Source organism: Pleurodeles waltl, chromosome 2_2, assembly GCF_031143425.1.
Source record: "Pleurodeles waltl isolate 20211129_DDA chromosome 2_2, aPleWal1.hap1.20221129, whole genome shotgun sequence".
NCBI lineage: Eukaryota > Metazoa > Chordata > Amphibia > Caudata > Salamandridae > Pleurodeles > Pleurodeles waltl.
Window position 1 is genome coordinate 854,595,629 of NC_090439.1, and position 13,102 is coordinate 854,608,730.

General features: G+C 41.8%; 1 protein-coding gene across 1 annotated transcript in view; it reads right to left on the reverse strand.

Annotated features, from left to right (window-relative positions):
* Nucleotides 1-13,102, reverse strand: part of INTS8 (integrator complex subunit 8) — a 629,314-nt gene that overhangs the window by 548,064 nt on the left and 68,148 nt on the right. Inside the window, exon 5 of the mRNA XM_069220496.1 lies at nucleotides 3,774-3,845. Within this exon, the coding sequence (XP_069076597.1) occupies nucleotides 3,774-3,845 (72 nt within the window). The remainder of the gene's footprint in view (nucleotides 1-3,773; nucleotides 3,846-13,102) is intronic.

The following is a 13,102-nucleotide window of genomic DNA, read 5'->3' on the forward strand; positions in this document are numbered from 1 at the left end:
AACTACTCAAGATCTCTGAAGCCAACTAGGCCACAATCAAAGACCAGGGACATAACCTTTGGACAACATCTATATTTTCTAGTTGACCTTTGTGCTAAGCCTACAGTTACCAACTACACTGGTAACTTAGAGTACACCTGTCTGAGCTCATCCACTCTGAAAGGGGCAGCACTGTTTTCCCTCAACTCCAGACACTGGAATAGTGTTCCAGTGGCTCCAGATTGTCACTCCTGTTACAATATCTTGATTCATCTTTTTTGCATAAACAAGTCCATTGCTACAGAATGTTTATTTCACAGTTGGACTTTATATTGTTTTTTGTTCTTTAGGAAACTTCATAGTGGGTGCTAGTCTACTCGATAACTTAATAGACTGTTAGACCAGTTGGGTCTTTTATTGGTTTCATCCTGAACTGTGTGTCTCCTTGGACAAAGACTACTGATTTGAGGTAGTTGCTGTTAACTAGACACTAAGATTGGGGGAACTTGGCTCGGCACTCTAAAATTCAATTTGGGTGGAACTTCTGTTCCTGTTTGGGTGGTGAGGTTTACGCTGTTTTTACTGGAAATTCAATAGCAGATTCTCAAGCCCACTCATTCATGCAGCATTGCAGCCATAGTCAGAGCTACCAGAGCAGAGGGCACACAGCTTGTACCCAACTGAATATTTTATATCGTTCTTTCCAGGATTTATATCCAATTAGCTGAGAAATTATTTGAGATGAGTTGGTGAATCACAAAAGTCCAGAAGCTGTCTGACAAAAACTTGAACATTGACCCACAGAATGACATTTGCTATAGGGTTCATTGCTGTTTGAAAGTTTAGCGCATAAACACTATAAATAATCTTGGCGTTGTGTTTCCTTTCACTGCACTTAATTACTTAAATCGCCATATTTTAGTTACTTGTTAGTACAGTACTTTTCCTCTTTGAAATTAGAGTCCTGTCTAGATCCTCAGATTTTTTTTTGTGTTGTTTACCGTGTCATGCTATACTGGAGCCTCTAACCATGCACTCCTCCCACCCTAAGCCTTGATTGCTTTACTTCTAAACCCTTGGAGGGTCAACTTAGCAAAAACAGTAACGTGGTTACCCTACTGAAGTTCAATAGTATTGATGGCCCTGGCCAACTGTGGTAAACAATTATACCAATTTGAGATACTGCCAAGTAAACACTTAATATCCCAGGACTGCCATAAAAGTGTCACTGGCCTGGCACAACTGCAGGAAGAAAGTCGTCCAGATTTTCTGAAGCAATCCTCCTGAACCTTAGAACTCATTACAACCAAACTACCTTTGGCCCTAGAGATGAGAGACTTTTTTCCACCAAGTACTAAGGCCAACATAAGGTTAACATAAGGTGCTGATGTGCCACACTGGTCTATATATTTCAAAGCAATACAACAAGTTAGCAATTTCATTACTTTTAATCCTGAAACCATAAATATATTCATGGATGGAAAGGATACGTCGCCCACAATTTTGTCTAAAGGTCCCAGATATGTGCAAAAAAAAAGGAAAAAAATATACAAGAGTCAATATAGTTGTGGGGCACTCTAAATGGGGAGGGTCTTCAATCTTTGCTAGCCAAGACCAGTATTGGTGTAAGAATGCAAACATTTAGCATCAGATGGAGAGACAGACCAGCAACTTTGCCACTTAAACTTTAGCAATATGGAAGGATCTGTTGGCTTGTGTCTAGATGAAGGCTTTTGTTCAGGAGTGAGATTATTTGTCATCTTAATGAGCATGTGTTTTCACAGACATATTTAAATTGCAATAGCAGTTTAATGGAAGCAAGTGGCTTAGGTTACAAACAGAAAGTTACAGTAATCCAGCTAAGGCTGCTCAGAATATGGACTAGTTGAAACTGCTGTACTAATAGGTCTACCTATGGTGTCAGGTCTGATTCTAGGGCAGTCAAGGGATAGCTTGTCATCCAAGGAGCTACCAGCACCAAATTGTCACAACAAGCATCAAATGTGTTTTATGTTCCAGTAAAGAGTAGTATCCAGTCACATTACGTAGGTTCAGAGAATCTTTGCACTATCCTTAGACGACGTGTACAATGAAGAATGGTAGCCCTAAATATTGAACTATTAGGTTTTTTCATCCTGTAGCAGCCGCTGTTACTTTAAAGTAATACAGGGAGTGCAGAATTATTAGGCAAATGAGTATTTTGACCACATCATCCTCTTTATGCATGTTGTCTTACTCCAAGCTGTATAGGCTCGAAAGCCTACTACCAATTAAGCATATTAGGTGATGTGCATCTCTGTAATGAGAAGGGGTGTGGTCTAATGACATCAACACCCTATATCAGGTGTGCATAATTATTAGGCAACTTCCTTTCCTTTGGCAAAATGGGTCAAAAGAAGGACTTGACAGGCTCAGAAAAGTCAAAAATAGTGAGATATCTTGCAGAGGGATGCAGCACTCTTAAAATTGCAAAGCTTCTGAAGCGTGATCATCGAACAATCAAGCGTTTCATTCAAAATAGTCAACAGGGTCGCAAGAAGCGTGTGGAAAAACCAAGGCGCAAAATAACTGCCCATGAACTGAGAAAAGTCAAGCGTGCAGCTGCCACGATGCCACTTGCCACCAGTTTGGCCATATTTCAGAGCTGCAACATCACTGGAGTGCCCAAAAGCACAAGGTGTGCAATACTCAGAGACATGGCCAAGGTAAGAAAGGCTGAAAGACGACCACCACTGAACAAGACACACAAGCTGAAATGTCAAGACTGGGCCAAGAAATATCTCAAGACTGATTTTTCTAAGGTTTTATGGACTGATGAAATGAGAGTGAGTCTTGATGGGCCAGATGGATGGGCCCGTGGCTGGATTGGTAAAGGGCAGAGAACTCCAGTCCGACTCAGACGCCAGCAAGGTGGAGGTGGAATACTGGTTTGGGCTGGTATCATTAAAGATGAGCTTGTGGGGCCTTTTCGGGTTGAGGATGGAGTCAAGCTCAACTCCCAGTCCTACTGCCAGTTCCTGGAAGACACCTTCTTCAAGCAGTGGTACAGGAAGAAGTCTGCATCCTTCAAGAAAAACATGATTTTCATGCAGGACAATGCTCCATCACACGCGTCCAAGTACTCCACAGCGTGGCTGGCAAGAAAGGGTATAAAAGAAGGAAATCTAATGACATGGCCTCCTTGTTCACCTGATATGAACCCCATTGAGAACCTGTGGTCCATCATCAAATGTGAGATTTACAAGGAGGGAAAACAGTACACCTCTCTGAACAGTGTCTGGGAGGCTGTGGTTCCTGCTGCACGCAATGTTGATGGTGAACAGATCAAAACACTGACAGAATCCATGGATGGCAGGCTTTTGAGTGTCCTTGCAAAGAAAGGTGGCTATATTGGTCACTGATTTGTTTTTGTTTTGTTTTTGAATGTCAGAAATGTATATTTGTGAATGTTGAGATGTTATATTGGTTTCACTGGTAATAATAAATAATTGAAATGGGTATATATTTTTTTTTGTTAAGTTGCCTAATAATTATGCACAGTGATAGTCACCTGCACACACAGATATCCCCCTAACATAGCTAAAACTAAAAACAAACTAAAAACTACTTCCAAAAATATTCAGTTTTGATATTAATGAGTTTTTTGGGTTCATTGAGAACATGGTTGTTGTTCAATAATAAAATGAATCCTCAAAAATACAACTTGCCTAATAATTCTGCACTCCCTGTAGTTTGCAGGCACATGAGAACAAAGAACTTTTGAAAAGTATCTTGACGTAGGTTTGCTCACTTACACACTTAACTGAGGAGGGCCAGGCTTCACTGGTTTCACTGGGAAGCTGCTTTGCACTATAGTCCGAATAGCCCTGCAAGACAGAACAAAGGACATATTGTGACAAAAAAAAAAAAAAAATGTATTCTTAGGTACCTCCCTTGAAAAAAAGAATGTAATGGTATAGATCACTCAGCTTAATTATCCTAAGTGGGAAATCTCCAAACACACACACACACACACACACATTTTCCCCCACCCCACTTAAAAAAAACAGATGTGTTTCCCCCACTGAATTACATTAAGGGCCCCTGGACGTGGTGGTCCCCAGGGCGTGGGGGTGGGGTGAATAGCTGCATGTCCCACTCAACATTGAATTTAAATATAGCCTCTGGGAGGTGGCAGTCCCTGGGTTTGGGCGGGGGGGGGGCTCGAGGAGGAGGGGGGAGATTTCGAGCTGCGTGGCCCACTCCACACTGACTTTAATTATACCCATGGGGAGGTGGCCCACCACATTAAAATTAACAATGCCCATGTGACTTGGCCCACCCATGGGCTTGAGAATGAAGCACGGGAGTCTGCGCTTCGTGTTTCTTTCAAAAAGTTTGACCCCAGCACCAAAGCTAAGGGGTCAGGGTGACTGTACCCTGGCCTCATTTATTTTTTAACACTTTTTTCTGGGACTCGGCAGAGGCAGAGTCCCAACATGGCTGCCAACACTTCCTTGTTGAAGTTTGGCAGCCAATCGGATCTCAGCACAAGATCAGGCGAGGTTGTGAATCCTTTGCATATACATATATATATATACACATGTATGTATGTGTGTATATATATATATATATATATATATATATATATATATATATATATATATATATAAGGTCACTTACCCAGTGTACATCTGTTTGTGGCATGTTCCGCTGCAGATTCACATGCTGTGCATTATACTTCTGCCATCTAGTGTTGGGCTCGGAGTGTCACAAGTTGTTTTTCTTCGAAGAAGTGTTTTTGAGTCAACGGATCGAGTGACTCCTCCTCTTCGGCTCCATTGTGCATGGGCATCAACTCTATGTTAGATTGTTTTCCCGCAGAGGGTAAGGTAGGAGTGATAGAGTATATAGGTGAAAAAGAAAAAAGAGATGTCCATGCTAATGCAAATTATATATATATATATATATATATATATATATATATACACACACACACACACACATATATACATATGTACAAGTGTTGTTAACTTAAACGACTACAGGCTGCCTGGGAGGTGGGAGGGTGCATGTGAATCTGCAGTGGAATATGCCACGAACAGATGTCCACTGGGTAAGTGACATTTTCCGTTCGGTGGCATGTATAGCTGCAGATACACATGCTGTGCTTAGACTACAAAGCAGTTTGTCCTCCCATAAAAGGGGTGAATAGCCTGTAGGAGTTGAAGATGTTTGAAATATTGTTCTGAGTACAACTTGACCTGCTGTGGCTTGCTGTGTTGCTAAAACATCTACACAGTAGTGTTTAGTGAATGTATGTGGTGTTGATCAAGTAGCTGCTTTACATATTTCAGCCATTGTTATATTTCCTAAAAAAGCTATTGTAGCACATTTTGTCCTTGTAGAATGTGCTTTAGGAGTAACTAAGAGTTGTCTTTTGGCTTTAATGTAGCATGTTTGGATGCATCTTACAATCCATCTGCTAATCCTTGTTTTGAAACGGGGTTATCTGTATGAGGTTTGTGAAAAGCTACAAACAGCTGTTTAGTTTTTCTGAATGGTTTTGTGCTATCTATATAGTACATTAGTGCTATTTTAATGTCTAATATATGTTGAGCTCTTTCTGCCACAGAATCTGGCTGTGGGAAGAAGACTGGTAGTTCCACTGTTTGATTTATATGAAAAGGCGATACTACTTTTGGAAGAAATTTGGGGTTTGTTCTTAGTACAACTTTATGTTTGTGTACTTGTATGAATGGCTCTTCAACAGTGAAGGCTTGAATTTCACTGACTCTTTGCAACGATGTAATTGCGAGTAGGAAGGCAACCTTCCATGTTAAGAATTGCATTTGACATGAGTGCAAAGGTTCAAATGGTAGGCCCATAAGTTGTGTAAGCACTATGTTTAAATTCCAAGAGGGAACTGGAGGTGTCCTGGGTGGAATGATGCGTTTGAAGCCTTCCATGAATGCTTTAATAAGGGGAACTCTAAATAAAGAGCTTTGCTGTATATTTTGTAAATATGCTGAAATTGCAGTAAGATGTATTTTTATGGAAGAGAATGCTAAATTTGATTTCTGTAAATGAAGTAAATAGCATACAATATCTTGTATTGATGCTGTAAGAGGGGCAATCTGTTTAGATTGACAGTAATATGTAAATCTTTTCCATTTGTTAGCATAGCATTGTCTAGTAGTGGGTTTTCTTGCTTGCTTAATCACGTCCATACATTCTGATGGTAGTTTTAAATATCCAAACTCTATGACCTCAGGAGCCAAATCGCCAGATTGAGTGTCTTGGGATTTGGGTGCCTGATATGCCCTTTGTTTTGTGTCAACAGGTCTGGTCTGTTTGGGAGTTTGAAGTGTGGTACTACTGACAGGTCTAACAATGTTGTGTACCACGGTTGACGGGCCCATGTTGGTGCTACGAGTATCATATTGAGTGTGTTTTGACGCAAATTGTTGACTACAAATGGAATGAGTGGGAGAGGGGGAAAAGCGTAAGAAAATATCCCTGACCAATTGATCCATAGAGCATTGCCTTTGGATAGGGGATGTGGGTGTCTGGATGCGAAGTTTTGGCATTTTGCGTTTTCACTTGTGGCAAACAGATCTATGTTTGGTGTTCCCCATTGTTGAAAGTATTTTTGAAGTACCTGAGGGTGAATCTCCCACTCGTGTGTTTGTTGATGATTTCTGCTGTGAACATCTGCCAAATCAGTTGTGTATCCCTGGAATGTATTGTTTTACCAGGTGAATTTGGTTGTGGATTGCCAATTTCCAAATTTTTTGGTCTAGAAGGGAGGATTGGAACGAATGTGTCCCTCCTTTTTTGTTTAGGTAATACATGGTTGTCATGTTGTCTGTTCTGATGAGGACATTCTTTTGAGTGAGAAGAGGCTGATAAGCTTTGAGTGCTAGGAAGACAGCTAACAACTCTAAGTGATTTATGCGTAGATGTTTGTGTTCGGCATCCCATTGTCCTTGAATGTTGTGATTGTTGAGGTGAGCTCCCCAACCAATCATTGATGCATCTGTTGTAATTATGGTCTGAGGCACAAGGTCTTGAAATTGCTGCCCTTTGTTTAGATTTGTGGATTTCCACTACTGAAGGGACATGCATGTTTGGCGGTCTATCAACACTAGATCTTTAAGTTGACCATGTTCCTGTGACCATTGTTGTGCAAGGCACTGTTTTAAGGGCTGCATGTTTAGTCTTGCATGTGGAACACTTGCAATACATGATGCCATCACCCCTAAAATCTTCATGACAAATCTGACAGTGTACTGTTGATTTGTCTGTATCTGTGTGATTATGTTTTGGAATGCTTGTATTCTTTGTGTATTTGGACATGCTAGCGCTTTTTGAGTATTTAGTATTGCACCCAGATACTGTTGTATTTGTGCAGGTTGTAGATGCGACTTTTGGTAATTTATTGAGAACCCTAGTGTGTGCAGGGTTTGTATTATGTAATGCATATGGTTTTGACACTGCGTATGACTGTTTGATTTTATTATCCAATCGTCTAGGTATGGAAAGACATGTATATGTTGTCTTCTTAGGTAGGCTGCGACTACCGCTAGGCACTTTGTGAATACCCTTGGAGCTGTTGTTATTCCGAAGGGTAACACTTTGAACTGATAGTGCTTTCCATGAATGACAAACCTGAGATATTTTCTGTGCGCAGGATGGATGGGTATATAAAAATATGCATCCTTGATGTATAATGTTGCCATAAAATCGCGTTTTTGGAGTAGTGGGATAACATCTTGGAGAGTTACCATGTGAAAATGTTCTGACAGGATGTAAAGACTGAGGGTCCGGAGATCTAATATTGGTCTTAGGGAGCCATCTATTTTTGTGAATCAGGAAATATAGTGAATAAACTCCTGTCCCACCTTGATTTTGTGGCACAGGTTCTATTGCTTGTTTGAGTAATAGAGATTTGACTTCTTTCTGTAACAGACTGATGTGTTCTGTGGATAGTTTGTGTGGTTATGGTGGAACGATTGGGGGAGTTTGTCTCAAATCTATGCAATAACCATTGTGGATAAATGATAGTACCCAATTGTCTGTGGTAATGTTTTGCCAATTGGTGTGGAACTGTTGCAGTCTTCCCCCTACAGGAGAGGTGTGGAGTGGAAGGGGACGAGACAAGTCACTGCTTAGGTTGCTGCGAAATTTGTTTAGAGGTTTGAATTTTTCCTCTATTTCTGGGATACTGCCCCCTATATGTGCCCCTAAAACCACTGCGTTGGTATTGGGGTTGGTAGGTTGGTTTCGCTTGCGATGTGGATGCCTCTGCTGTTTGTGTTCGAAATCAACCTCTAAACTGAGGTTTCCGAAAGGATCCCCTGTATGGTGTGGATTAGAGTGCACCTATTGCTTTTACGGTGTCTGAATCTTTGCGCAATTTTTCAATGGGTGTGTCAACTTCTGGGCCAAAAAGTTGTTTTTTATTGAATGCCATATTTAACACCACTTGCTGTATTTTGGGTTTAAAGCCTGAGGAACTGAGCCATGCATGCCTTCTTATTGTTACTGCAGTGCTGACACTTCTGACAGCGGTGTCTGCTGCATCTAGGGCAGATCGAATTTGATTATTAGTGATGGCTTGCCCATTCTCCACCACTTGCTGTGCCCTCTTCTGATGTTCTTTACGGAGATGCTGAATTATGTCTTGCATCTCATCCCAATGGGCCCTGTCGTATCTAGCTAACAGTGCTTGTTAGTTAGCTATCCTCCACTGATTCGCTCCTGGGGATGCAACTCTTCCCTGCCGTGTCAAACTTTCTGCTATCTTTGTCTGGTGGGGGTGCATTTCCTGATGACTGGGAGTTTGCCCTTTTTCTGGCAGCGCTGACTACAATTGAATCTGGAGGAATGTTTTGTGTAATGTAATCAGAGGGATGTGGTTTGTACTTTTTCTCTATCCTGGGTGTAATTATACATGCCTTAACTGGCTCGTTAAATACTTGATCGTAGTGTTTAAACATGCCTGAGAGCATTGGGAGGCACTGATATTTTGAATGTGTGGAATTAAACAAAAAATCCTCTTCTAACGGTTCAGTGTGCATGTTGACCCCATGGCAAGCTGCAGCCCTAGCTATAACCTGATTATACACAGTGCTATCCTTGAGTGGTGAAGGCTTAGAGGGATAGCTGTCTGGGTCATTGCTAGGAATGGGATCTGGATCATAAAGATCCCATGGATCTACATTGTCCAGTTGGGAGTCAAAAGAGTGTGATGGTGACTGCACTGGTGTAGGCTAGTAGGAGGAGAGCTATGCAGGTGTGGAGAGTGAGGAGGAGAATGAGGAGGATGTGGTTTCTCCTTTGGCTTTGGCACTTTAGCTGGTGGCTGCATAGTGTCCAATTCCTCCTGAAAGGCTAACTTTCTTTTAGGTTTTAGAGGAGGTGCTGTTAGGATTCATCCTGTTTGTTTGTGGATATGAATCCTGGCTTACCTTTCGTCCATTACTTCAAGTATTGGCTGTCCTTGAAACTCCTCTTCAGAGGTTTTGTGGCTTTCTTTTAGTTTCTTTGAAAGTCCATGCTCCTCTGTGTAACCTGCTCTTTTCGGCTCGGAAACCAGCTTTTTCAGTATCGAAAAAGATGTTGCAGTGGATGTTCTCAGCTCTGAAAGGGATTTCCGAATTTTCGACTCCAAAAAAAGGTGTTTGCTCAAGTCGGACATGGAGCCTTTTATCGCCTCTGATGGTTTAGGAGGAGTGGCCTTTTTCGGTGCCTAACTGGCAGTTTGGTCACTGGATGTCTTTTTTCGGGTCGAGCCATGGCCTTTCGGCAGTGGCGTACCCAAGGCCTCATGTTTCGGTCTTTGTGATGGTACAGGGGCAGGCGTACTCACATGTTGTCCCGCTGTGACCGGTCTGTCCTCCTCGGATTCCTGATCAGAGTCGGAACCTCGAACGGAAACTGCTGTGTGCATGATCTCTTCCTCCTCCACGTCGAGATGTTCGGAGCTTCTGGATGCCATCTCGAGTCTTCGTGCCCTCCTATCCCGAAGAGTCTTTTTGGAACGGAAGGATCGTCAGGCCTCACAATTTTTTTCCCGATGATCTGGGGAAAGGCAAAGATTACAGGCGAGATGTTGGTCTGTATAAGGATATTTTGCGTGGCACTGAGGACAGAACCGAAATGGAGTCCGATCCATGAGGCTTCCACGCGGTCGGCCCGAGTTGGGCGCGGGCGCCCCAAAGGGCGAGTAGAGTTGTCTTCTCCAACGGTACCGATGGAAGATGTAAACCCGATCGATACAATACCTACTAAAATGAAGCGTTTTCAAAGTTTTCCGAATCAAACTTTCGGAGCGAAAGGAAACACGTACGAACCCAACGGAGGAAAGAAAACAATCTAACAGAGTCGATGCCCATGCGCAATGGAACCGAAGAGGAGGAGTCACTCGATCCCGTGACTCGAAAACACTTCTTTGAAGAAAAATAACTTGTAACACTCTGAGCCCAACACTAGATGGCAGAAGTATAATACACAGCATGTGTATCTGCAGCTACACATGCCAACGAACATAAATAAACACACACAAATTTGGATTTTCGTTAATTTCTCTAAAACTACTTAACGGATTTGCACCAAATAACAAAAAGGTCTCTTTCTGAACCAAGAGCCAAATTTCTTGCAAATATGGTGTCATTCCGTCCAGTGGTTTGGGCGCTATCACTGTTCAAAATCCTTATAGACAAATAAAACGGGAAAACACGTTTTGGGACCCCTCTTTTTCTCTGCCCCAGTTGACGGATCACCCCGAAACTTTCCAGACAGCAGCTGAAGTGAGGGTGAAAGTTTTTTTGACAATTATGTGAAGATTCCTCAACCAGCGCCAAAGATATAGGCAAAATACAAAATGTTTTTTCTATAGAAACTAGATTCTTACTATAAACATCTAGTGACGATCGCCAGTAGTATATATTTACACACACACACATCTCCAGTCCACATAAACTATCCTGTAACATCAAAACACCTAAATGTCGCTAAACATATAATGAGAAGAAACAACTAAAAACTGAGTTCTAGTTCAAATGCGCAAAACCACTGAAATTATCCTTTTATGGTCAGCAACACACACAACATATGCCATTACTTGCATCATCCACCATGTTTAATTCTTGCTTAATAAACGTTTTTCAGTGCTATTTGTAAATGGGTGTTTTCTACACAGTGGACAATATGTTCAGGCACATCGGAGTATGGCTGCATCACACCACCCACTGAGGAAGCCAAGCAACCCTCTGCAGGCAGCAAACCCCAGCTGTGGAAGGTCTTCAACCATGCGCAGTGAGGCTCATCTGTAGGACCTGCATCCAACCCACTGTGAGTGGCCAAGTCCAACTGTGCACTCACTCCTTTTGCAGCCTTTGGGCACTAAAGAAGCTGTGACAATGAGATACTACTGCTGATATCAGAATGGAGCAGCTTAAAAAAATTAAATCATCATACTCAGGTACTTATTTTCTTAAGACGGCCAGAGCAAGAGACACTAAAGACAGATGTCAGTGGAAGAATCATAAGCCCAGAGGAAGAGTACGTCACCTCAAACATATGTTGGCTGGCTGCATATTTGGATTACCATTAAAGATGTACATGTGGAAACATAATAAGGATGGACTTTCATGAATTCATTTGGGTCACCCAAAGTGAAATAAGAGAAGCTGAACATGTACCTCAGTGTGATGGTTTTACATACGTACGTTATTGTGCTTTTAGTGTTATTTATTGGTATAAATATTGGGAGTTCATAACCATTACATTTGGTGTGCGCGTTATGTTTGCATATCGCTATGCACAACCTTCAGACTAGCACGGTTTGACCTGGTAAGGCCCTGCAGCCAATCTCTGGTTCACCCAGCCTTCATCTAGATGGGGGATGTTCACCACAGTACCATGCCTAGGGGCTAGCCTTCGGACAGAGGGCAAAGTGCCTTGTTTTCACAAAACAGTGCCCTGAGGAGAGCTTGTGCTCAGTGAGGGGTGCAGGAGAACCCGTATACATGAAAGTCCAAGGAAAAGTTTCCAAAATGAGAGTTCAGATGCCAAATACTTCCTTTATTATTCAAAACAGAGGATTCACTGCTTAATTTAAATATTAAATGCATCATTTGGCAGCAAAAAGCACTTTCTGAATTATTTTTCGTGGACTCTGATTATATATTTTGGAGAAACAAAATCATTGCATTTATGGTTACAGATTAAAACAAAAAAAAAAAACACCTAAATAGACAAGTTATTGTGTTTTTGTTGTTTATTGGAATGAATGTTGTTAGGTTTTACGCACTACATTTGGTGGGCTATTTACATTTGCATGTCTGTTGTGCGCGTTATGGATGGAGATCCTATTTATTTTGTAAGCGTTGAGCTGTATTTTAGATCGTGTTTAAAAATGAAAATGTCACTTACCCAGTGTACATCTGTTCGTGGCATTAGTCGCTGCAGATTCACATGTTGAGCACAGTCCGCTGCCTGGTGTTGGGCTCGGAGTATTACAAGTTGTTTTTCTTCGAAGAAGTCTTTTTTGGTCACGGGACCGAAGGACTCCTCCCTCTTCGGCTCCATTGCGCATGGGCGTCGACTCCATCTTAGATTGTTTTCCCCGCAGAGGGTGAGGCTGGAGTTATTTGCTATAAATAGTGCCCATGCAATGGAGTGAATACGTATGTACATAAAAAGTTTATAATAATTATTTACAAATGTACAAATGTTTAAGATTCAAGATTTACTTCTAAACGGCTACAGGCTTCCCGGGGAGGCGGGAGGGCACATGTAAATCTGCAGCGACTAATGCCACGAACAGATGTACACTGGGTAAGTGACCTTTTCAGTTCGATGGCATATGTTGCTGCAGATACACATGTTGAGCATAGACTATAAAGCAGTTACCTCCCCTAAAAGCGGTGGTTTAGCCTGTAGGAGTTGAAGTAGTTTGGAATAATGTTCTTAGTACAGCTTGGCCCACTGTAGCTTGTTGTGCATTTAGTACATCTAAACAGTAGTGTTTAGTAAATGTATGAGGCGTAGACCAGGTTGCAGCCTTACATATTTCGCTCATAGGAATGTTTCCTAGAAAGGCCATTGTAGCACCTTTCTTTCTGGTTGAGTGTGC